The 27,160-nt window shown below is 41.0% G+C and overlaps 1 protein-coding gene across 3 annotated transcripts in view; it reads left to right on the plus strand.

Annotated features, from left to right (window-relative positions):
• The first annotated feature begins 271 nt into the window (after positions 1-271).
• LRIG3 (leucine rich repeats and immunoglobulin like domains 3) overlaps positions 272-27,160 on the plus strand; it is a 52,455-nt gene continuing 25,566 nt past the window's right edge. For 2 of the 3 annotated variants that reach the window (XM_019454953.2, XM_019454954.2), the window contains exons 1-3: positions 272-774; positions 6,378-6,449; positions 6,663-6,737. In XM_019454953.2, coding sequence (XP_019310498.1) covers positions 530-774; positions 6,378-6,449; positions 6,663-6,737 — 392 coding nt within the window. In that variant the 5' untranslated portion in view covers positions 272-529. Of the gene's footprint in view, positions 775-6,377; positions 6,450-6,662; positions 6,738-22,771; positions 22,899-27,160 lie in introns of those variants that run through there. The other variant, XM_019454955.2, reaches the window with a different exon arrangement.

Here is a 27,160-nt window from a genome sequence, read left to right on the forward strand (position 1 = left end):
TGATATATGTTTCCCAGGACGTAGTGGAGACTGCTGGCCGGAGAGGCTGGAAACTCTAACTCCAAATTTCCTACAATCTCAGCTCCACTTTCTCCCGCGCTCCCGCCCGGGGCTGGAGCCCTGTTGTTGTCACGTGGACTCGGGGCGACTGGGCCTGGCCGGCCAATGGGCGCTCGACGGCTCCGCACGCCCCGCCTCCCGACTCCACCGCGCCGGGACTTCACGCACCGCGGCGGGGAGGAGGCAAAAAGTTTCTTTGCGGGCGAGAGGGTCTTCGGCGCGCCGACGCTGCTGGGGCTGCAACGCTGTCGCAGCTGGCCGTCCTCTCCGGTTTTCCTCTCGCTGCTCCGGGGCATGAAAGGGATTCGCTGCGGGGCGTAAAATAAAGGAGTTTGCCGTGGAGCGCCGGACAGGGCGCGCATACGCGGCCCCGAGCGCGGGCAGCCACTCTCAGCTGCAAGTTTGTGCCGGTCCCCGAGCGCGCGCCGGCTGCGGAGCGCCGGGCCGAGCTAGAGGCCGCAAGAGTGCGATGGGCGCGCCGAGGCTCTGTGCGCCGGCGGTGGCGCTGGGACTGCTGCTGTGCGCGGTGCTGGGGCGGCTGGGCCCGGCCGAGGGCAGCGGTCGCGGCGGCTCGGGGACACTCGGGCAGCCTTCTGGGGTCGCCGCCGAGCGCCTGTGTCCCGCTCCCTGCCGCTGCCTCGGGGACCTCCTGGACTGCAGTCGCCAGCGGCTGGCGCGCCTTCCCGAGTCGCTCCCGCCGTGGGTCGCTCGGCTGTAAGTATTTTCGAGGGCACTGGGGGGAGCCGCTCGAGATTCGCAAGGGGCCTGGGGCTCGGCGCTCAGTTGGCCCTTCTGGGGCAGTTGCTCTTGGCCCAGGCCTCGAGCGGCGCTCCGTGGGGATGGAAAAGGAGCCGTCGAGGCCTCAGTCTCTCTACCCCGGTGCCTGGCTGCAGGTGGGCGGGGGAAGGGAGCTGCTGACAACTCCAAAGGGTAGAGCCTGGGTCCTGAGCCTTGAGCCTGCCAAGGGGATTCCACTGCGCTCCCCTGCGAGGGCGGGACGGGAGAGGTGGCAACCTACGTGTTACCGGCGTTCTCAGTTCTCCCTGAGTGTGTGATCCTGTGGCTCAACTACAGTTCTAACTGGTTCTGGCCCCCTATACTGTTCCTAACCAGTAACTGAGTGAGCCTTTATTTGAGAAGTCCCCCTCGCCAGAGTTCCATGCAAGCTGTAGTAGACATCCTTTTGTTGTTCTTCCCCTGTGCTTAATTTCGCTTATAAGAAATTCCGTAAAGCCTCCACCAAATTGTAACGCATCCTGGTTCCGGTAAGAAGTCGGCGAGACTGATGAGTAGATACGGAAAGGAAGGAACTCGTTTTCAGAACGAAGGGCGTGATTTCTGTAGCTTCTCAGCAAACAGTTTAGGACAGAGGACTGGACGCTGTTATGCAAGTTTTTGGAAGCTAGCTGTGAAGTCTGAAAACTTGAAATCACTGCCAACTGCGTGGAAGAACAAGGAAGAAGATGTAGTTTAGTTGGAAAGGCTGATTCTTTCCAAATGTCCTCTCCTTAGGCTCTCCAGGCCCCAGTCTTTTGTTAAAATTGGCGGACTTGTGTAAAATGTAAATAATCAAAACTTGTGTTTCTCAAAAAAAATTAAAAAGTTATCTTGTCTAAAAAAGTTGAAATACAGTCCATTCTTAATCCTTAGGTTTGGGCCTAGCAGAATTGCAACGCAAATTCTGCCTTCATCCTGGTAATAGTAGTAGAAAGTTTAGTCTGGTAGTTTAAGAAATTGTGTTTTTAAATCATTGCGCTAATCAAAATCTTTATTTGTGAATTGTGGGACTGTTGGCCCCAAAAGCACATTATTTGTGTTAATAAACCTTACTTTAACAGAAAAGTAGAATTAAAGGTTTAGATGATTTAATCTCTTATGATGTTTTAATAGTGTCTTTTTTTTTTTTTTTTTTTTTTTTTTACAATTGAAAGGAGATAAGGGCTTTAACCCGAAGCAGGAAGACTTTCAATTAGTTGTGGCTAATTCTGTTCAATTGCTTCTTGTGGAGGTCATGCTGCCTTATTCATGAAATGTGAATGGCTCTATTGACAACATATGGAACTGAACATTTGAATGACTGGAGGTGAACATGTATGAATAATAGAGAGATGAGAAAAAGAAAATGAATAGTCCTTCCAGGGGTGTGTTTAGAAATGCTTGAATCATTCGCCAAACTTATATTAGTAGTTTCTCATTGCCAAGTAGTCTATTGGGTCATGCCAGTGTGCAGTATATATTTTTGGTGTGAATTTGGATGTCTTAAAAAAAAAATAACTGTACTGGTCTTGATTAGAAGTTGAGTTAAACCAAAAGGGGTTTGATATCTATTGAAACGTTGTCTTAAAAGTAGCTGACCTAATTAGGATTTTGTTTTGCAGATAATTTGGTGGCACACTAAAAACAAATTACAGTTTATTTGGTTAGCACAATCTTTAATTACATTTCCGCCAGCAGTAAATTGTCTCAGTGCAAGTACACATTCCTTAAATATATGTGAAAATAAGTTCCACTTGTATAAATAAGCACTAGGTCTGTTGTCAGAAGCCCCACTGTGATCACTCATTGGACAGTTCTGTCATCCTTGTACTTGTGTGACTTTTAACCAACTTTGTAGTTGTCACCAAGCCATGCGGTCTAAATTCTTTATTATAAATGTTTCTTTTGTTCCTAAAGCTCTAGAGGTCTCCTAGCTCCACCTTTGAAAGGAGCAGAAAAACACGTGGAATTGGGCTTTACTTCCCTGTTACTTGGTGTTTGGAACAGGAGGCATAAGATCACCGTTTCTTAAATTTTACACAATTATAAAAGCGTTTAAGTAGACTGTTTCAGAGTTGAGAACTAAACAGAAGAGTACGTATCATTCTTTCCCGTATCTTAACTTTTTCTCGGGTAATTAAGAGAGTAAACATTTGCCTTAGGACTAATTGATGAGAGCACCATTCAGGAAAACTTTGTGTTTTGTGTCTTTTGTTGAATTTGCGAGTTAAAATCCAATGTACGTGCGTATGTACTTTGTTCACTTTATTCGGTTGTAATGTATTGCCTTAAGAATCTCGTGTGTGAAAAATTGAATAGTTTGAGCTGTAAAATAATAATACTGTAGTTCTCTTTTCCAAAAGTAACTTGTACTTTACTGAAAGTGGCTTTTAAAACAGTAACTACTGGAAGTCTTTGCTTACAAACTGCCTTTAAAGGCAGACTTGAGTTTACATCTTTTGAGTTTACACTTACAGAGTTCTGAACCCAAAGAGGAGTGCTTGTTGGAATATGTTACTTTAGCCAAAAGAGAGAGAAGTTGCTCAATTGCCAGTGAGAGCGAAACGTATTAAAATCTCAATGGAGTTTCAGAATTATCTTATCACACAGAGATGTTTGAGTTAGCTGGGCTGAGGCGAAAGTCCGAAAGGTACTTTCTGCTGGTGTGGCTTTAGTGTTCTCCTGTTAGAAATCGTCTGCTCGGTACCAGAATTGGGGCTGGAGTGGGGGTAATGGGCCTTATGGTTTTCACAGCTGTTTTTCTGTATTTCCAGACTAAAACTTGAACATAGCAGGCTGATTTATGAGTCACTTTGGATCAGTGTCTTAAAACAGCTACAGCCTGGCTTTTTGTTTTTCAGCTTTCCAGATTTCTGCTGAATTTGCAGCTCTGCAGGCCCCAGTGGGATTGATTAAGAAGCTGAGCTGGATTTGCATTTTAAAATTTGACTTGGAAGTCAGATTTCCAAATGCTAAAAGGAACAAAATGATGGCCGGAACCAAATGTTGTAAATGAATTTTTTTCACGTATATTTATTTGCTTGCTAACGTGCAGGAAGACTTTTCTCTACCATGTAGCGTTTAATTTTCAAGCATTTGGCCGGCTGAGTTCTAGGTAAATAGTTCACACCTCCTTGCCTCGCCACTTTTCACATTTATTAACCTCACTCTACAGAGTTTTTTAGTAAGGTTTCCTGGGGAAGGTGTTCATTAATGGAACCCTAAAAATGAAGAATCTGCTTTTCTCCCTGAATGTTCTTGCGGGTTTAAGAAAATATCGACATTGTATGACTTGTGTTTGTTTTTAATGTGGTTTAGCCATAAAAACAATATAGGGAAGACTGAGGAAAATGTGACATCCTTTAACTGGAAAGTAATCATTTCTGAAACATAAACTGTATTAAATCTAAATTTAGATGCATTCAAAGATTCATGGCTTTAAGTATTTAGTAGTAAAAGTCACTTAAGAGGTGATTTTTTTTTTCCTCCCACATATAATGTGGTTTTAATAGTACACAAAACTCAGGAATGGAAGTGTGTTGCAATAACTGAAATATTTAAGGTTGCCAGTTCCCTCTTCTGGATCAGAAATGAGTGGTCCCCAGCATGTGCATAGTTCTTGGAAGGCAGTTTCTCATTTTAAAGGTCTTTTGTTGGAGATCTCATCCCATTACTGGTTGAAAAAAAGCTCAACACTCGCTCTCTTTTCTCACAGGATTGCCCTATGAAATAATGTTTAAAACGAAGCGAAGAGTGTGGTTTTAGTTTTTTCTAATTAAAAAGAAAACCACCTGTATTAAATGGCAATGCCAGATTGGCTCCCCTTTTCCTTTTAAAAATTGAAACAATCAGGGACGCAGTTTTATGCTGGTTCAATGTTCTTTAGTTAAGTGGATCCAAATGAGACTCTCTGTTGATTCAGGCTACCTCCCAGGTGAAGGACTCTTTTCGCTGGTTGTTTTTGAAACCCTGTGGGAAATCCGTGACTGTCTGTGGTGCTAAAAGCACACAGGTTTTGTTTGAATCCTAACGTGAGTTGTTGGGCCCACGGGTTCCTTGATGAACTCCAGACGGACGTGAGCTGGGCCGTGAGGGAAAGTGTCTGGCTCCAGCGTGGTGAGCATGCACAGCAGTGGTTGTAATTGCAGGATTTTTATAGTTTAAAGACTGTGCCAGATTTTTTTTCATGTTATAACTCTACCAGAACAAATCTACTCATGTCTGTTACTGTCTGGTAGGTCTTTAAGCAAACATGTTTCAAATAAAACCTTTGCAGATTTTTTTTTTTCTATTTAGGTGAAATAGAGAAATCCAGGTTTATTCTCAAAATAAAAATTCAAAGACTTGAAAGGATTGCTGGTTTCTAATTGTTAGCTTAATAGATGTGCACCAAGTTACACTGTGTTTTTCTGGATGTGATTCTTCGGCCCTTTATTTTTGGTTCATGCTTTTCTCCAGTCAAGTTTGGTTACCTAAAACTTGGGTTAGTTACAAGTCTTCATTTTTAAACACTGAAAGAATTAATTTGGTAAGGGTTGGTAAGCTTCCTTCAGTGGGAGAGCTTTAAGCCATACTTCTTGTAAGCCTGATTTTCGATGGCTGTTCCAACCATTTCGTTTTCATTATACCACGTGGAAGGCGCACATTCAGTTTATTAACACATAAAGGGAATGCCATCAAATATTTACTGGGTTTCTTTAAAATTCTTGAATCTTAAATGCTCAGATGATGTCCTGGCCTAGAATATTGTATAAGTAGAAGTTTTGTTTTGCTTTCTTAAAAATAATGCTGTCTTATGGAAATTGTTACTCAGGTTAAGTCTTTGAGTAAGAAGCAGATGTATTTAATGATTGAAAAAAATCTGATCATAGGTTTCTATACAGCCTACTTTGTAGGTGGTTTATGTGGTTTAAATTACACATTACATTATCAGATACTGAGATTTGGGAAATTCAGGAAAGTAGAATTCAGGTGGCTTCCTACTCTCTCTCTCACACACACACACACACACACACACACACACACACACAAAATGGTACTTGAAGTAATTTGGTGCCTAAACCCAGAGAAACAAATATGTATAAAAAGCAATTTCTATTTTGTTTGTAATAAAGACACTGATGCTTAATTTTATGATAATAATAAAAAGGTTTCTTTAGAGATTTGAGTTTCAGCAGCCTGCCTAATTAGCCACTTTTCATAGGCCATGACTTCATCATATCAGGTTGGAAGCGAGGAGATGGTAGGGGATGGGGAGGGTGAAGCAAAACAACCAGTTCACAAAAGATCTGTTCACCTTGTGCCAAAAAACATCTCCTAAAAATTTGTAGGCTCAAAGCACTTGAATCTGCCAGCCTCCTAAACTAATTTTGTCCTCAGAATTTGCATTTTTGATTTTGGCAGTTTGGTTACCATCTAGTTTGGGGAAAGGATGAACCAGTTATTTCTTATGTTGTCACTAGTGTTGATAGAGATATTTCATAACTGTCTTGCACTTTGTTAAAGACCGTTAGTGATTTGTTTTTGAAACTACCTATAACTTTATTTTTGTTTTCTCATAGGGACTTGAGTCACAACAGATTGTCTTTAATCAAGGCAAATTCCATGAGCCACCTTCAGAGCCTTCGAGAAGTGTGAGTCTTATTTTACTTTCTATTTGAGGTTGAATAAAATATACCACTTAACTGTAAAGAACATTTAGATAACAGTAAATTATTAAAAACTTTTAATTTGGGAGGTATCTTTAATTTTATAAAGTTTTTACCTCTGTGAATTACAGATTATCTAATCAGCATTCTTTTTGTCTTTTTTTCTCCCCCCCCCCTTTTTTTTTTTGGCACCTAAAGGAAACTGAACAACAATGAATTGGACACCATTCCAAATCTAGGACCAGTCTCAGCAAATATTACACTTCTCTCCTTGTAAGTGAACGTTAGGATTTTGTGTGTATGTTTGCAAGGACCATGGGTAGTAGCAGTTCCGCATGGGCTAGAGTAAAGGTCTTACAAGCAAAATACGAATGTTTCTATAGATAACGTAGAAGCATTTTTTAAATTGGTTGACTTGTTTTCCAGCCGTTCTCTCCCAAATTTGAAATACCATTGTAACAACACACTTTATGTGTTGCTCTCATTGCTGAACTGGTCTCCAAGATTCAGAGGAGCTGCTTTCACCTCATAGAGACAGGTGTTGGATGATGTCCTGTAGACTAGGACTAATTCTGGTTATTGCTCAGTGGTCGGCATGGGATCTGTGGGTTAGGTATTACATAGTTCCTAGTGGAGGGTGATTGGAGTTGTTTTGTGAGAAGTGGGAGTTGGTAATAAGACACTGAAGTATTCTCTTTTAAGTGTGGTACCTGTAGTAGAAACCGAGGTTCAGAGACAATAAATCAAAATATCAGCTTTATACAGTTAAAATTAAGTACGTGATTGAAGTTATAAACACCACTGCATGTTACTTTGCGAAGATGAGTTTTCAAATAAAATTAAAATTGTGCTAAATTTCCTGTATTTTTAGGACAAATAACATGTTTATACTCATGCTTTGGAGAGGTTCTGGCATAATTTTGACTTTTGGCACTTAAGGGTAGCATGTAGGATGTGCAACATTAAATTTCTAAAATTTAAGTAGCTTGCCACCATGATCTTGAATAATTTAAAAATATATTTAAGCCATTGAGCTTAAAATGTTTTCCTTCCTAATACAACTTAAGAAAAAACCACCGTTGTTGCTTGCTTCTAGGAAAGGTGTTGTGAGGGTTGAAATTATACAGTAAATTTCAGGAAAGCTGTTCAATTAATTAAAGTGATCACTACCCAATTGCTTACATCTGGTGATTTATAGAGGTTGGGTTTTACTGAGGGCCCAGGTCACCTAAGTCACGAGTGCAGCCGCTGTGTCTGCTTTCCTCTGTTTGAATAAGAACTAAGTGACATTTGATACTGATGTGGTTTTTCCAAAGATCAGAAACAGAAAGGAATGAAAGAAAAAGGAGTTGGTATTTGACAAATAAACACTGAATTTAAGAAACATTTTTATGCTAGCATTAATACCTGTTTTCTTTGTCTTTCATAATTGCTTAAGAATTTGGTGTCAAAATGGAGTACTGGTTTTGGTATCTTAAACAGCTTTAGCTATTCGCATTGGACCAGTGGGGCCTTTCTAAATCCCAGGGAATGCCTCTTCCCCCTGCTGTTCTCGTCCTGTGTATTGGCAGGTTCTGTCAGCATGTTCAAGAGAGTCTTGAGTTGAGGGTCATTGGGTGCTTCATGGTTGAGAGGGTCCACCGTGGAGTTTTAGAATCTGGGTGGGGTGGGGAAAACAGTCTTCTCTTTGACTTGGTATAGAGTTGAAATCGTAAGAACTTGTAAGGAAATTAGAAACTTCTATTGGAAATAAACAACCTAGGTGATTTTAATTACACTTCAAGCTTTCCTTTATAATTTGAAAACTGAAAAAGAACTCTGGAAAGACAGAAGCCTTCGAAACTTGAACCGTCCTCCCTGTTTTCATTTGTGTTTTACTTTAGTGAGCGCTGAATAATCTTTTACTGAACTTGAAGACTCTCACTTTCTTTCCCTCTAATGTGTTGCAGCATGTCTTACCGGGGATTATTTTGTTCATTTTTATGTAATGAGAGATCCTATTTATTACCTAGATTACATAGCATCCGCAAAGGATTATTTATGTGATGGGGCTGCTAATTCAATATAGGTAGTGAAAAATTGTTTTCATGCCTATAAACTATGTTGAAAAATGTATTTCTCTGGCTGTTTTCTTTTACAAATGTGTTGTTTTCTCCTGTAGTCCTCTTTCGATATTGCAGTACACGGTCATTGTTTCTGAAGCACTGTTAATTTCTGTCTTGTGTTGTATAGGACAGAGCATTTTCTTTTATATAGAAGTACTTGAACATTAGGTCAGTACTTAAATTTCTGAAATTTCAAAAGAGATTGTTCAACCACATCCCATGGCTTAGATTAGAAGCTTGCCATGGCACCACAGTTAAGCACCATGTCTATCAAAGTAGGTCTCAGGACTGTTTGACTTCTTTTTGATCAAGGTGTTTGGTTTTTGTTTTTTCATAACATTTGTGGAGGAAAATAGGTTTTGGGGGGTCATTTGTGCAAGTTAAATCATTTGGAAACATATTAAAGGAAAGGAAAAATCAGTTGGGAGTCTTGAACAAAAAGATTTAAGGTTGGTTCTCCATATCTTTGCTGCTCTGTGCAGTGGGGACCCTTCCTAGATGGAGGCAGAGAAGAGCACCTGGTGAGACCTTCACCTTCTCTCATCTTCAGGAGCCCGGAGCAAACGGCATCCCAGGTCCAGAGATGAATTCGTTTAGGGACCACTTCTGATAATGTCAGGGAAGCCTGGTAAAATACCAGGGTCTTTGGGATGGTGGTTGGATGAGCATTGAACTTTCCCTTAACAAAGTTCATCTCTAACCTTTTTAGGGGTCTGTCAGAATGTAAAAGACCTGAACAGACTTGCTTTTCTTTGAATCCCACCCAGAGCACAGAAGTCATTTGACATGCTAGAGGCAGCACATGGTTTGTGTGATTTTTTTTTTTCTTTTTTTCTATTTTGTAGCCATGGCAGGATGCTATACGTTAAGGGAAGAAATGCAATAATGTTTGGAATGAACATACATTAAAACTGTTGCCCTGATAAGGCACCTTGGTGGCTCAGTTAAGTGCCCGACTCTTGGTTTCAGCTCAGGTCATGATCTCATAGTTCATGAGATGGAGTCCCACGTCAGCTTTGTGCTGATAGCGCGAAGCCTGCTTGGGATTCTCTCCCTCTTTCTCTCTCTGCCCCTCCTCTGCTTATGCTCGCTCGCGCTCTCTCTCTCTCTCTCTCTCTCTCTCTCTCTCTCTCTTCTCTCTCTCTCTTTCTCTTCTCTCCTCTCCCTCTCCCTTTCAAAATAAACAAACTTAAAAAAATAAAACTGTTGACCTGGCATAAATAAGTTAATTTCACCAGACATGGTAGTTCTTACCTCCTGTGAGGCAGCATGAGCCACTCAAACATTGGACATCTATAAAAATTATGGCTTGAGTTCGGGCAGTTTTGAGTTAGAGCATTTTTGTTGAATTATATAACATTATTGATACATAACATTATTATTGAACAAAAGAGTTCTCACTGGTCATTAAATAAAGTTGGTTAGATCTTGGCCTTGACACTGGTGGTTTTATATAGCATTGCTCAACATGTAAGTACTTGCCTATGTGTTAGAGTTGAAAAGACTTAGGTCCCTGAATGTCAAAGGAATACCCAGAGTACTTGTTAAAAAATGTCGATTTCCTGACCCTCTCCCTAGAGATTCTGAATTAATGGGATTGGGTGGGGCCCAGGAATATCCATTTTAACACATCTACCTAGTTGGTTCTGATTAGATATTCAGTAAGTATTTCTGGAACCGCTGATGGAATCCAGTTATAATCAAATAAGCCTTTTCTCGTTATTTCTTATCTCAAGGGTAGAGCATTTCTCCCAAGCCCATCATGTTCTTTATAGCCTGTAATTTTTCTAGAAATGATAATGTCATCCTTCGAGGGTGGTTATTATAAACATTGCTGGTGGGACCTCAAAATGTGTACTCTACCAATGGACATCCAGTGGAGAGATTTAAGGCAGAATGAGGTGATGAGTTTCGCTATCTGAAGGTGTCATTTTGTCTTTAGTGTGGAGGATGTCCTGAAGGTGGCCGGAGGGTGGTGTAGAGGGGACAGATGATGGGGGAACTAGCCCAAGAGTGATGCCAGTACTGTGTCACAGCAGCAGAACAGTGATTAAAGCAAAGCTTAAGTTGGAATTATTTGCTGGTTCTTCCATCTACTAGGTTTCAGATCTTGGGCAAGTCTCTGTCTATGTTTCCTCATCTACAAAATGAGAATCATAACAGTGCCCACCTCCTAGGGTTGTGAGGATCTGAAAAGAGAATACAGACAGAACCATCTGGCATATGCTGAGTGCTCAGTGAATATGATGAGCTGTGATCATGATGATGATGATCATTCACTCAAGTGAAATTCGTGGAATAAATACACAGTGCCAGTCTCTGTTTTAAGTGCTGGGGACACAGCAGTGAACAAAACAGACAAGTCACTGCTGTGAAGTTTCCATTTCTGGTGAGGAGTAAGAGGACACTAAGTAACAATTTTTTTTGTTTAAAGATTACTTCAGTTTCTTGATAAATGCTGTTCTGGCATTTATCTCGTGGGAAAGCAAGAACAGAGAAGAGCCCTGGCGGATGCCCTTTAATATGTTCAAGGAAGGCTACTGAGTATTTGCCAAATCCTGCTATGTGCTGGGTACCGTCTCAGGTTGAGATTACTGTTTTGACCAAACAGACAAAATTCCTGCCCTCACAGAGCTGACCTTCTCACGGAAGAGAACAAAAAAGTAAAATAAAAAATGTGCTCAGAAGGTAGTGAGGGCTAGGAAGAAAAAAGAGCTGAGGTAATAGGGGTTTGTGGCAAGAGGGGGTTTACAGTTTTATTTTACTTTATTTTTTTACTTTAATGTTTATTATTTTTGAGAGAGTGCAAGTGGGGGAGGGGCAGAGAGAGAGAATCTGAAGCAGGCTCCAGGCTCCGAGCTGTCAGCATAGAGCCTGACATGGGGCTTGAACTCAGGGAACATGAGAACTCAGGGAACCTGAGCCAAAATCGAATGCTCAACCAACTGAGCCACCCAGGAGCCCAAAGCCACCCCAAACACTTTAAATGGGGATGAAGGGAGAGGTCTGCTGAGAAGATGACACTTGAATCATGGCCTGAAGGTGAGGGAAGGGTCATGTGCAGCATCCTGGGGGTCAGGGTCATCTCCTTAAGTCTCCCCTAATCTATCCAGGCCCTCCCGCCTTGTATGTCCAACTCCTACATGGTAATGAAATGATTTTTTTCATACTTTTCTCCCGTAGTATACTTTGGGGCCTGTGGGCCTGCTCTTAGTTTCCCCAGCACTTGGCAGATGAATAGCATGTAGTCGGTGCTTAATTAGGTATAAAAATTAAGGAGTATATATGGAAAGCCACATGCACTTAGCATTATTCAGGCGGATTTCCTGTTACTTAGTCTATGCCAGTGCCTAAAAACTTACAGTGAAGACCAAGCATATGTATGTTTTACTTAATGTGTCTTCAACTCTGCGTGCTTGGTAAATAATAATAAATTATAACAACAGCAATAGTAATAAGTAAAAGAAAGAACAAGAGAAGTAATTTAAGTAGTGAAAGGATTCAGCTCCCCGCCCTAGCCAGTGAGTGCACGCCCTGCAGTGTGTTTGAGATGGAACTGTGTGGGAAATAAAAGCCCCCCTTCATTATTTGCCTTTCTCAGTTTGAATATCTCAGCCCACCCGGGATGACTTTGGTCTTCAGGTTTTGGGCCCAGCATACATGTGAACTACTTCATCAGGTCCTGAACTGAAAATTCAAAATAAGAAACAATAACAAAATACATAATCGATCTGTTCCAACACTTAAGGCAAAACTGGTCATATAGGACTCAGGGAGGGAGAATATACCTGCATAAGAACACTTCCCTGTTGTCTTAAAGGGATCTTCAAGGGTGTGTTATTGATAGATGTTTTCCCCTCGTGTGCTGACATTAGAGCCTGACGTGGTGTGACGTGGGGCCCATCGCATCACGTGCCCTCCTGTACCGGGGATGCTCTGGGATGTGGGGAAGTACAGGGGTTACGCCCTTTCCTGAGGTCTAATGTGATTTACCCGCTGCAAGGAACAGTCCTGGGCATCTGAGGATGCTGGCAACTTGTGTGGCCTGCATGATATTATGGAATTCTGAGAAGAATGGTGGCTTTTTCCCTTCAGTTTTGAAACTCCCTCAGATTCTCCAATGGCATTTGTCACATGTCTCATTCCAGGGTAGGATTCATGTCCTACTGAGCTGTTAGTCCCTCAGCAGCCCAGCCCAGAATCTGGCACGCAGGAGGTGCTCGTTAAATATCTGAGTCCGGAGAGAGACCGTGGGGCCGTTGTACAACAGTGGAGAGACCTGAACTGGGAATGGGGCGCACACGTTGTTGTCTTGTCTCACACCAGTGACTTGCCGGACCTCAGGCCGACTTCGTCACCTCTTCTTTATCTGTAAACACGGTGTGAGATGTCTGCCCCTCCATTTCCTGTGGTTCCGGTGCAGGATCAAATGGCAGAGTGAACAGAAGGAGACGGCTCTGAAAGGTGCGAGCAGCAGCACTTGCAGCAGGGCCAGAGTGGATTCTGGAGCCAGAGGGTCACAGGGGGAAGGCAGGATTGAGAAACATCCTGGCCACATAGTTGAGGGAGGGAAGGAGGGAGGTAGAACTTTGCGTTTGCATTTGGAGTGGTTTATGTGGAAAACTTTTGCTCTCTTCCAGTAGTTCAAAGAATTGGTGAAATCTCAGTTGTAATGACTGAACAGCATTTCTACCCTGAGGGCTTGTGTGTCTGTAGGTGGATTTTGAGCTGTTCGGGGTGCCCAGCAACACCACCTATGTGCTCAGTGCTAGGGAACAAAGAAAAATGGGACTTGGCCTCTGCCCTCAAGGGACTTTAAATAAGGAATAACGGGGGAAGACAGACAATAAGGGCATGCTGCGAGTAGGGTGATGCCCTGAATGATGGAGAGATGCCTAGGGCTGTCCCAGTGCGGAAGAGAGCTGTAGTTTCAGTGTGTGTGGAACGTGAGGGTGAGTGAGGTCCACAGAAGGAAAGGAGACATGGGTAAGTTGGTAGTGATGCACCTAAGTGTTTTACAGGTCTGGAGGAGGAAATGACGTTTTTGTTAATCAGGAGAATGAGGTGACTACATTTCATTGAAGCACAGAATCTTCTTTCCTTTTTTGCAAGTCACTAAACCATGTTCATTTTCAAAATCAAATGCCATGAAGATAAATAATGTGCTGTTGATCATTAACAGTTACGATTTGCCAAATACCTGCTATCCATCCATCCTTAGAACTATCCTGTGCTCTGGCCCTTGCTGTCTGTTAGGGCCACATCTCTCTTTCCCACAAAAGAAAATTGACCACAGGGTGGGCATCATATAAACATTGACTTCTGTATGATGAAAAGGGTGGAGTTGAACTAGTGATTAGAAATCAGGTCTGCAGGGGTGCCTGGGTGGCTCAGTCAGTTAAGCATTGACTTCAGCTCAGGTCATGATCTCATGGTCCGTGAGTTTGAGTCCCACATCGGCCTCTGTGCTGACAGCTCAGAGTCTGGAGTCTACTTTGGATTGTGTCACCTTCTCTTTCTGCCCTTCCCCTGTGTACGCTCTCTCTCTCTTTCTCAAAAATAAAAAAAATTAATCAGATTTGCAGTATTCTGATATGTATATATGTATATACATATCAATATATATATATACATATCAGAATATATATACACGTATCATATATATGTACATATCAGAATATATGTACCAATATATATACATACATATCAGAATATATATATCACAATATGTATATACATATATCAGAATACATATATATCAGAATATATATATATATATATATATATATATATATATATCTAGAAGCCAACACCATACTGAGTGGGAATTTCATCCATAAGCATGCATTTTTTGTTACATTTCAAAAATCAGACTAATAAAATCATCTTGGGAGATGGTGACTCAAGAGACCATTGCTTGGTTATATGGCACAGAGTTGATTTAAATAATTCCTCAAACTCAATTTGTGATTTTAAAGCGTGTTGATATTTGAATAGTTTATAACTCAGATAAAGTTGCATAAAAGGAAGGCAAGCATTACATACGTTTTCACATACGATGATTGATGTAATTTCAAGTGATGATGTAACTAAGCAACTGTAACTGTGGTAAAGCTCAAATAGTTTGTTTTTAAACCAAACCTATGTAAGTCAGCATCTGAAAGAAGGTTACCAATGTGTCATGTTAATTAGGGAAATGGGGAGAAGCTTTAGCCAAAATTAGAATCTTAAGTTTCTGGGGAATCTGGGAGCTTTGTTCTGATTAAGTGGACATAAACCATATCATCTTTACCCGTTTGTGGGTGTAGATGAGCCCATAGAATTTGACCACCTTAACTGAAGAACTCATCCCTAAATGTCTGCTCTAGTGATGTGGATGAATAGACTAGTGTCTTTGTATTTAAAGGACATTGCATCTGAAGGCTATAGCCTTTACCAGTGTAAATAACCCAGACGTTATTGTGTTTAATGGAAATAAGCTCATAAAGCTGAAGTCTTACAAAATAAACACATAAACATCTTAATATGATAAGTTGTATTCTTTTATTGGATTTTTAAATGTTTATATGTGATTTGCACATAAAAGAGTTTATTGTACACAAAGATGTGTTTGTTACACTCTACGTTTATCTTTACAATTAATCATAAACCAGTCCCCACAATACAGGTTTGCTAGGTGTTTGAATTCTCAATTTAGATATGAAACATTTGTGATCATGCCGTGGCTCTTTAAACCCTTCAGGAATTCCCCACTCCTCTTAGGTCAAGAGCAGAATCTTTCACAAGACCTACAAGGCGCTTGCCCAATCTGAATCTTCTCCTGCTGAGCCCTCTCCAGACTCAGCTCTTGCTTTTAGGAGTGTGCCAGCTTGTTCTGCGTCACTTCCCTTTGGATACTTTCCTCTCTGCCCACAGTACTCACCCTTTTCCTAACTCTTGCTAAGTCAGACTTAGGTTTCACGTGACACATTTTCCTATCACCTTTATTTACAGTGTCTATGATGCTGTCATACCTGCAGTCACATTTGTCAGTTGTGTATTTGTGATTTTTTTTTTCCATTTATTTATTTTTGAGAGACAGAGACAGAGCATGAGCAGGGGAGGGGCAGAGAGAGAGGGAGACACAGAATCCAAAGCAGGCTCCGGGCTCTGAGCCGTCAGCACAGAGCTCGACGCGGGGCTTGAACTCACAGACCATGAGATCATGACCTGAGCCGAAGTCAGACACTCAACCCACTGAGTCACTCAGGCACCCTGTATGTGTGATTTTTTTAATGTCCATTTTCCCCACCAGAATGGAACTTCATAAAAGCTGAGAGCGTGTGTGTTTTCATCCCAGTTATAACTCTAGCGTGAGTGCCTGGCCCCTGGTAGACAGTGCATGGTTGTTGAATGAATGACCAAATGGATAGCCCTAATTAATATCGTATACAGTTAATGGTAGAAGACACTGTTCAGTTAACCTTTCTGTTCACGCCTCTCCATATACACTTAGAACTGTTTTCACTATTAACACTTGCTTTTTCCAAGGTAACAACAGTCTCAGATTTGATATAGTGACCCAGTGGACATCTTTCTTCAGTGGTGGTACTCGGAGCCCATAGAAATGACTCGCCGCTCCCTTGAACTTGTCCTTCCAGCATAGCTTGCCCCCAAAACTCCTGTGTTACCGATGTTTACCTGAACCTGCAGCATTTTCTCATCTCCCCTCAACTTCATGCTAGCCATTTCGATTGCTGCTTTGAAGTATCAAGTGCGACTTCTGCCAGAGACGTTTCTGTGCTGAATGAGGCTAGTGCTGCCAAGACAGACAAGACAATAAAGTCACAGCCAGTTGCTTTTCATGATGGGGTGGCAAGAGTGAACATGTCTCTCTCCTGGCCTAGTTGCTTTTCCTCCTTCTCATCCTCATTTTAGTATCGCTGCCATCTTCCACAGATGAGAGGCTCAAGGCTCTAGTTGGATAGAGAGACCAAAACAGTGAAACAGGGCTCTAACCTGTACCACTGCTTCTTGCCTTGGCTGAAAGTTGGATAAGTACTAAATTCGAAACATGAAAGGAGAGGCAATTATAAATGTAAAATCACCTGCCTGAGAGTCTCCCTTCCTCCCTGTGAAGCTTTAGCCAGTAGATAGACCAGTCTCTAGAATGAGATTGAAGGCAAAATGAAATATTAAGGTAACGTTCATGCTGCAGGTACCCTACAACACAGGATAAACATGGTGTGTGTTCTTGGACGGTCAGTTTTACTGTGCATGAGCGATTTTAAATGTTTTTATTCCAAAACAAACATTGGAATAGAATCAAAACGAACATTTTTTTTTTAGAAAAAAAAAAAAAAACAAGACGCTTTTTGAAGTTAGTCACTAATTGCCATGTAATCCTGAACAAGGTACTGGCCTAGGAATAGAGGCAGTACTCTTTAAAGATGAATAGATGTTTGCAGAATCAGGAAAGTAGTCAATTGTATAAATCCTTCTTTTTTTCTCCTCCTCCTGTCTTTTTTGCTTTCAGTTCCTCACCATCATCCCCATTTAAGTGTCCACTAAAGGATGAGGGGAATTAAAAACAGTTCAGTAGATTGTATAACTGGTCACAACCCATTTTTTCTTGGTTTTGACTATCTGTGTGCAATCCTAGTAACTTAGAATGGGAAGACACATTTCTCTCTATGGAGAGATCTCTGGAAAAAGAGGTTATCCAGCCTCCCTTTGAGCACTTCCAGGGACAAAGCCTCACTTCTTGGTGACAAGCCATTCCCTGTGAATAGTCGTAGTTACTAGGATGTTTTATTTGTTAAGCTGAGCTCTTCCCCTACCTTTACCTATAGCCTTAGTTCTCTGTATTGGGAAAAACAACTTTGTTCTGTTTTCTGCATAATACCTACAGGTCATAAAACATAAGGTTTTCTTAAAGCCTTCTCTTTTACTGGCTCAAATTCCAATTATCCTTTCCTATATGACATGGAGTCTAGACCAGTGGTATTCAGTGGCCCTTTCTGCATTGATGGAAATGCTCTGTATCTGTGCTGTCCCCTGTGGTAGGTACTAGACACATGCATATTGAACACTTGAAATGTGGCTAGTATACTGAAAAGTTCCATTTTTAATTTTATTTAATTTAAAATTAACTAGCTACACATGGCCGGTGGCTGTTGTCCAGGACAGTACAGGTCTAGATTCTTAAAGTTGCCCTATTCATACGTCATTAACCGTGACAGTGTAAAATGTGCCCAGACAAGATATTTGAGGTAAGTCCAACACAAAATACGGTGGGATCATGCCCATTGACCAGATTACTGGACATTAATGAAGCTTAAAATTGTGTTGACTTTTTAAGGACTGTGTTGTATTTTTGGCTCATATTGAGTTGTGGTCATCCAAGCTCCCCAGGTCTATTGTCATTTTCATGAGAATTTCTTTCACATAGGCCTTTTAAAAATGATTAATTAAAAATTCAAAACACTTATCCCAACTTAATTTCTCTAATTGCTTCTAGACCATCATTTTAGTACATTGAGAGTTGTGGGATCATGATTCATCTAATAGATGAGGTATACGTTTAATTCTAGGACATTCACATTTGATCATTCCTACCTCTGTCCATGCTCATACGAATGTTGAGAGCACAAGGGCCACAGACCCAATTGCAGCCACTGGCAGCTTCCCTTTTTCGTTGTTAATTTTGATTCCATTGTAGTTAAGTACAGTGTTATATTAGCTTCAGGTGTATAATACAGTGATTCAGCAGTTCCATGTATTCCGCAGTTCTCATCAAGTTAACTGTACTCATAATTCCCATGACCTATTTCACCCAACCCCCCACCCATCTCCCCTCTGGTGACCATCAATTTGTACTCTAAAGAGTGTTTTTGGGTTTGTCTCTCTTTTTTCCCCTATTTGTTTTACTTCTTAAATACTACATATGAGTGAAATCATGAGGTATTTTTCTTTCTCTGATTGGCTTATATTGCTTAGCATTACACTCTCTAGCTCCATCCATGTCATTCATTGCGAATGGCAGTATTTCATTCTTATGTATAGTGGGGTAATATTCCATTGTGTGTATATGTGTGTCAGCTCTTTTTATCCATTCCTCTATCAGTGGACCCTGAACTGCTTCCTTAATTTGGCTATTGTAAATACTACTGCAATAAACATAGGGGTGTTTTCATATTCTTTGGGTAAACGTTCAGTAGCACAATTAATTATTGGATCGTAGGGTAGTTCTATTTTTAACTTTTTAAGAACTTCCATACAGTTTTCCAGAGTAACTGCACCGGTTTGCATTCCCACCAACAGTATAAGAGGGTTTCTTTTCCTCCACATCCTCGCCAACACTTTTCGTTTCTCATGTTTTTGCTTTTAGCCAGGTGTGAGGTGATATCTCCCATGTGGTTTTGATTTGCATTTCCCTGATAATGAGTGATGTTGGGCATCTTTTCATGTGTGCTGGCCATCTGGATGTCTCCTTCAAGAAATGTCTGTTCATGCCTTCTGCCCATTTTTAATTGGATTATTTAGGTTTTAGGCGTTGAACTGTAGAAGTTGTTAATGTATTTTAGATACTAACCCTTTACAAGATATGTCATTCGCAAATATCTTCTCCCATTTGGTAGGTTGTCTTTTAGTTTTGTTGATTGTTTCCTTCCCTGTGTAGAAGGTTTTTACTTTGATGTAGATCCAATAAGTTTATTTTTGCTATTGCTTCCCATGCCTCAGAAGGCATATCTAGAAGGTGTTGTTACAGGCAGTGTCAGAGAAATAACTTCCTGTGCTCTCTTCTAGAATTTTTATGGTTTCAGACGTCACATTTAGGTCTTTATTACATTTGAACTTATTTTTTGTATGGTGTAAGAATGTGGTCCAGTTTCCTTGTTTTGCATGTAGCTGTCCAGTTTTCCCAACACCATTTGTTGAAGAGACTGTCTTTTCCCCATTGCATATACTTGTTAAAGATCAGTTGACCATATAATTGGGATTTTATTTCTGGGCTTTCTTTTCTTTGACTGATCTTTGTGTGTTTTTTTGCGGCCAGTACTATATTGTTTTTATTACTACAGCTTTGTAGTATATTTTGAATTCTGGGCTTGTGATCCCCCAGTTTTGTTTTTCTTTTTTAAGATTGCTTTGGCAGTTTGGGGTTCCATACAAATTTTAGGATTGTTTGTTCTAGTTCTATGAAACATGCTGTTGGTGTTTTGATAGGGTTTGTATTAAACCTATGGATTGCTTTCAGTAGTATAGATATTTTAACAATATTTGTTTTTCCAGTCCATGAGCATGGAATGTTTTTACATTTCTTTGAGTTGTCTCCAGTTGCTTTCATCAGTGTTCTATTGTTTTCAGAGTATAGCTCTTTCACCTCTTTGGTTAAGTTTATTCCTAACTATTTTATTATTTTTGGTGCATTTGTAAGTGGGATTGTTCTCTGAATTTCTCTTTCTGCTCCTTCATTATTAGTGTATAGAAATCCACCAGATTTAGGTACATTGATTTTGTATCTAGCAGCTTCCTTTAAAGGTTCATGTCAGTCTGTGAACAAAAGTTAAGGGATGTGAGCTCAATTGCCTGTATGATCATCATCACCACATTTTCTGTGTCTTATTCACAAGGACAGTTTGTTTATTTTTAAATTATTTAAGTAAACTCTAGACTGAACATGGGGCTCAAACTCATGACCCCAAGATCAAGAGTCACATGCTCTGCCGAAGGAGCCAATCAGGTGCCGTGCCCCACAAGGACAGTTTAAATACTTGGTTAAATCAAGATATTTGGTGCCTGAGATGTTCTTAGTCCATTCGTCTGTGAACCATATCAGTAAATAAAATAACATTAATTTAGCCTGATGTTTTTGTACAGAATTAATTTTCTGTATGACAACTGTTTGTTAATTTGAGGTTCAAAATAATGTGTTTTCTGCTTTGTAGCATCATCTTAAATGAAAATCCTTTATATAGGCTAACTTTTCATTAAAATATACAAATCTAAGTTGGATGATTTTTTTCCAGCAAAAAATTACAGTAGCTTTTTTGACGGAAGGTTTTGTGATTTATTTTGGGGTTTTTAGAGAAAATCCATTTTTCTTCATTAAGAGTTCTTTTGAAGACTTCCTATCAAGCATGGTGGACTAAATGAATTCATTTCACCCTGCACCTTAAAACTCCCTTAAAAGGGAAGTAAAGGTCTAAAAAGAAAATGCACACAGATAGGAACAAAGATAAAACAGGAAAGGAGACCGTCCACATGAGAGATGTCATAAAAATTTTGCACGCAAATGGACAAATTGTAACTGACTTTGAGAAAATGGAGTGGAGTTCAAAAGCAGCAGACTTCTTTTCTGCAGAACCATTCTGAGTTCAGAAATTCAAAGACTATAAGGGTTTGGGTGCAGAGGAGGACTGAAAATGGGGGAAAGGCTAAAACTCTTATAAGAAGGAGTGAGACCTCCAGCTTCCTCCTCCAAACTCAAAGCCCGGTGATTGACATGGACAGAAGACCGGAAGTTACCCTCTGGAGAGTTGAAGCACTGAGTCTCTAGAATTTAAGAGGCAAGACCTACTGGGCAGAGAAGAAGTGGGGATTCAGGGCAGCATCAGGGCAATTAAATCTAATCTGAACACTGAGGAGGACACTGCCTCACCTCAGCTTATGTACCTGTTAGCCCTTCCAGAGGCTAGCAATCATGCTTAGACTTACCAGACTGGAGGTTGGAGGATCGGAGCAGTAAGACATGTAAGAGATCCCATCATGAAATAGGTCGCCACTCTGCCTGCCACCTGTGGCTAGGACTCGCCAGGCAACAAGTCTGTTCCACACACAGCCCTCAGTAAGTTGTTTTTGTTGTTTTGTTTTGTTTTGTTTTTTTGTTTGTTTGTTTTGAGGGAGAGCAAGCAGAGAGAGAGAGGGAAGGAGAAAGAAGATCAGAAGCAGGCTGTGCACACTGTCAGCACGTAGCCCAGTGTGGGGCTCAGTCTCACAAATCATGAGATCATGACCCGAACTGAAATCAAGAGTCCTTCGCTTAACCGATTGAGCCACTCGGGTGCCCCACCCTCAGTAAGCTTTTGAGTGTTTTTTTGTTAAATATAAATGGATAGCCCGGTGGTTGCCAGACTTTTGTAGAAGTTTCTAATAATAAAATCAGTGTTTGACTGAAATAAATGGAAAAAGAGAGCCAGAGACAGTGGAAGGAAAAGGGAATCTCAGAACAACCTAATATGTGTGGAAAGAAAAGAGGTGTTACATCCACAAAATAAGTAAAGAATGGTAAATAATTAGTACATGACAATAAAGAATATTGGGACAATAAGGAGGAAGTCTTAGAAATTAAAAATATAACAGACACTTTAAAAGGCAATAGAAGTATTGGAAGAAAGCTGAAAACTCTCTCAAAAGGAAGCACCAAAAGACAAAGGATGGAAAATGGGAGAGGAAAAAATGAGAAAATAGGAATATCAGACCGAAATCTAAAACCTGTCTAATCGGAATTCCACAGAGACATCTGTGGACATAGAAGGGATGAAATTATCAGCGATACAAAAACATTTCCCAGAACTGAGAAACACACATTTCTAGGTTGAAAGGCCCTACTGAGCGCCAGCAATTGAAAAAAGACCTATGCTAGAGACATTACTGTGCAGTTTCAGTATGCCAGGAGTAAAGAAGCTCTGAGAGGAGGGGAGAAAACACAGAACAGGTCACCTGTAAGGGTTGACAGTGGCTCTTCTAGTGTGCTGCCAGCAGCATCAGCATCAACTTGGTAGAAATGCAGATTCTCAGGTCCCACCTAGACCTGCTGGAAGAGAAGCCATGCCCCCACCCCCACCCCCCAGTTCTGATGCCTGCCAAAGTTTGAGAAACCCTGGGATAGAGAATCAGAATGGCCTCCAGCTCCTCTGAGTACTTGCATGAGTGCTGTGGATATAGAGTAAAACAATGTCTTCAAAATCCCAAGGGAGAATGACTTCTAAATTCTGTGTACACCTAAACTATCAATCCTGTTAAGTCATCTCCAAACATGGGGGCTGAGGGAAGCACCTCTGTGCATGGTTTCTTGTAAAGCTGGTGGAGGATATGCCCCAGGAAAATGAACAAGTAAACCAAGGATGAAGACTGGGCAGCCAGGCAGTGAGACTCCCCCACAGAGGAAGGAGGTGAAATCCCTCCAGAGCGAGGCCGGATTCTGTAAGGCTTCATTTTCTAATAATGGTTCTGTGAAGCCTTCGTGGCAAATCTGATCTTCTGCAGAGTTCATCATCCAAATCCAGAATCACAGCCTCTTAGACATGGATGAAATCGTTCCATTCAATGTCCTCTTGACTAACAGGTGAGAAAATCAAGGTCCACAAAGTGTAGTAAATCAAAAGAGAGCCAGGAAGAGAATCAAAATCTTGCTAGGGAACTGTGATTTCAATTACTGTGTCAAGGAGATCCTACTTTTAACAGGTTGGTTAGCATATGGAATGGCAGTTTTACTTTTTTTGGCTGGTAGCTGTAATGGTCATAGTATTTTCTGATGTACTTATGTGTCTTGAACCATAGTTGAGATAAATCCTTACCAGCCAATCTGAAGCTTGATCTAGAATTTCTAGGTGAAGCACTGGTCACTCTAGGTCTCAAACCCATTCATTTAATCCTAAATTCTGGGGAACCAAAGATGAGTTAGCCTCTCTACTCACAAGTAAGTCCCAAGGTAAGGGGAAACTCAAACTCAAAGCTGAACTCTAACAGTGGTCTGGCATATGAAACTCTCTTACGAAAAGCCTCTGCCTCACAAGAGAGGTAGAGAAAATTGTTAAATTTTAGAAATTAAATTTTTTTATACGTAATTAAATTGTTTGAGATTCAGATAATTGTTCAGTAAGTATCTTTGACATTTAACATTAGCGGGTTCACCCTGAAATCTCTGTTTACATAAAGGACTAAATGGAATTCACACATCGGTCACCCAGGTCACTCAACTGGTTAAGCGTCTGTCTCTTGGTTTCAGGTCAGGTCATGGTCTCACGGTTTTTGAGTTCCAGCCCTGCATCGGGCTCTGTTCTTGCAGTGTGGAGCCTGCTTGGGATTCTCTCTCCCCCCCTCTCTCTCTGCCCCTCCCCCACTCACACTGTCTCTGTCTCTCTCAAAATAAAAAAGATTCTTAAGTTGAATTCACACTTGGGGATCAAAACAGGTGGTTTCATATGTAGTGAAAATGGGTTTTTGACCCCTATTTCTTTTTTTCATTTTTAACATGTATTATAAATACATGTATTTATATTGGCAAATAACATGTATTATATTGGCACATGAAGAAGGCCCTGATTATTGTAGAACCTCTATATTAAAATATGGCCATCTTCATTCATGTTTTGATCCAAAAGACAATTATATTTTATGTTGACCTGGCTTTTAGCTGAAAGAACACTTTGCTCCTTACAGTAGTTCATTTGCTGCTTAGTATCATTAGTTCTTAATCAAGAATCTCCTTGCAAAAGTTTCTTCAATTGGCTTTATTCTTTGATGCCACAGTACCAAGCGGACCAGTCTGAACATGTGTTCTTTTAATGAAACTTCTTAATTATCTTTTTAGAAAAAAAGATGAGCAGAGACAGTTTATTTTTATCTGCTTGGGAGAGGCTCTCTGTTTGCCAAGTCTCTCTGTTAAAAGAAGCCTAATATTATGGAGTGTTAGTTATTTCAGCCAAGGTAGTTTTCAAGGAAGCATTTTCTTGGGGAGAGAAGGTCATCATTGGAAGTGTAAGTGACCTTTAATGTATTTGCAAAATGTAACGTTTTCTTTAACAACTTGTAATTCTTTCATAAGTGGGTGCTAAACTGGTTGTTTGCAAATTATATATAGAAATCAGTATTTCCTTGGGCCAGGCCGACCCCCACTGTATTGGTCCCCATCAATACAGTTAATACGCTTGTCCTGTGGTTGTATAGAAAGACCACAGATTCGGCAATTTGTTAGCTGCTGTCACTGAATTGGACATAAGTGATGTGGTTAGAGTAATGCATTCTAAGAAAAGGGGGCATTGCAACATATACGGTTCAGAGTAAACTTTACTGCTCACACCTTTTCTAAAAGGTAAATGCCACATGCATATAACGTTCTCTGAATAGCCAAGATTGCACGTCTTTACACATCACAGTTGAGAAACTTTAAGCTGCCTGTTACCTTTTGCAGTATGTAGGAGACAGTTGAAACTATTGACAGATATTTCTTATTCATCAAGACGCTACAGTTTAATTAGTTCAGGAATTCCAGTGTGAAAAAAAAACTGATACTCTGGTTCCTCACAAAGAATATTCCACTCTCAGACTCTGGAAATAAACAGATACCATTTATATCCACTTAAGAGTCCATGAAATTCTTCTGAGACTCTTACACTTTGTGGAGATAGTAGTGAGTCAGAAGGTAAATCATCATACCAAGTAATCATGTCACTAGCCTCGAAAGTTATATTTTACTGTTAATAATTTAGTCTGGGTTTACATTCAGTGCAGGTGTTGAGAGTATCGGAACAAATTGGGACATTCTTATAGATGGGAATAACACATTTGTCCATTTTCCGAGCGGTTACAGACATTAAAATGCCAGTACAGGGCTGTTCTGCTCAGTAGCATCTCAGACCTGAGCGAGACGCAATCCTAGTCTGTGTCCCATGCTTTACAAGGCCTTCCATGTCAGCGGCACAACACACGAGTGGTAGTGGCGAGTGGTGCTGAATTGGGTTCCAGTGTCCAGAGGCTGCAGAACTGGAAACCTGAGTCAGGGGAGGAGAAAAGCACAGCCTGTGTCCTGGGAACCAGATGAAGAATGGTGCTTCACCCCCAAAGTTGATCGCTAGGCAGAAGTCATTGTTATCCCGACACGCCGCCATTGGTCCTCTGCACCCCCTGGTGCTCCTGCACCTGGTCTTACCTGCCCTCACCAGTGTTTCTACCCACCACTGCCAGAGCAGCCTTTCTAGAATGCACACCTGATATTGCCACCCCACATTCAAAGTCCTCTGCCCTCCTCCCCCAGCTGATTGAGACAAAGTTCCAGTGCCTACAGTGGTTTACAGGGTCCCACTTGACCTGCACTCCTCTTCTCCCAGCTACCTCACTCTTGGATTCATCTCTCCCCAGTCTTGACCCAGGAACTCCCTACTCCAGCCATCAAGGCTTTCTTTCTTTCATTTCTTCCAAGGGAAGCCCTGCCTTACTCATACTCGGTTCTGCTTGGAGCGCTAGCCCCGTCTCCTTGCTCTGGGAAGTTCTGCTGACCATTGCCCCCCCTTTTACTCCTAAAAAGTAAAAAGCTGGTCGTTCTTCTCCCACTGCAGTCTTATCACAGCAGTTATCACTCTGGTGACTGGTTTCATCTGCCTGCGTCTTTGCCCCACCAGAACGTAAGCTCCGTGAGGTCAGGGACCATATCCATCTTGTTCCTTGTTAGATCTTCAGCACTCACAGAGCAAATCTCCCATAAGCAAATGGTAAGCTTTATTTGCCTCGGCATTCTAAAGGTATTGGGCAAAGTGGGCCGGAAGTGGGAAACTAGCAACAAAGTGAAACCAGCATGGTTGGTCCTGAGAAGCCAAGGCTATACCTGGGACTCCTGTTTTTCCTTGGCTTCTTGGAAGCCTCAGGGAACCATCTGCATTCCGACAGCCCAAGCCCCCAGATCTGTGTGTGTCCACAAGGGACTAATTATACTTGACCTCAGCAGTGATTTGACCATGGAACACCTTGTACTGTCAACAGACACAGATGACCAAAACGTTCACGGTCCTTTTTAGGTGGATTTGCACAAGGTTAAAATGCCTTCTAGTACTTACACGACATACGTGTTGTCAATTTTGAACAATGCAGTGATGGCATTTCCACATCAAGGCGTGGAAAAAGGCATTCACACTGTTTTGTTTTCGTTAAACCATTGCACATATCCTGCCAAAAATATTAACTGCAGTGCTTTCAGTGTGTTCATCAATTTTGGCATTTATCCATATTTGGAGAAAAATTAAAGCTGGAGTTGAATTGAATCTTTGTCTTTTAGAAGCGGCTATTTGTGACCAACTCTATTAGAATTATGTTTATTTTGAGGGTTTTAGGTGATTAGAAAGGTTTTTCAATCTAGTTTTTAATGGAGCTGTCTCCTTTTTTAAAAACTCTTGCATGATATAAAGCAAGTTTGTTTTGTTTAAACTGGTACATATCAGGTGGTTATTTGTCAGTTAGTCTGAGAGCTAATACGAAACTGGTATTTGGATTTAATTCAGTTCCATGAGAACAGAGTTAAAATTCTGTGATACAGGGACTATTATCCTGGCAGTTGTAAGGGATTTTTGTGCGAGGAAGCAGGGCTGACAAAGAGGGCACTGTGCGCACTCCGTCTGTAACTGAGCACTTTCACACTGCAATTTAGGAAGTGTGCAGTTCAGGAAATTGCTGGCTTTGGCTGGAGCATACTTTAACTGCAAGGAAAATTTTATTCGTCACTCAAGTAATTGGCAGTTTTAATACCTTGTTCATAATTACTTAATAAACAAACGAACATATAAACCAAAGATTGTATGGCCTGTTATCTAACCTGTAGCCTTATTTGACCAACGT

Source organism: Panthera pardus, unplaced genomic scaffold (assembly GCF_024362965.1).
Source record: "Panthera pardus isolate Hobbes unplaced genomic scaffold, ASM2436296v1 HiC_scaffold_6, whole genome shotgun sequence".
Classification (NCBI taxonomy): Eukaryota; Metazoa; Chordata; class Mammalia; order Carnivora; family Felidae; genus Panthera; species Panthera pardus.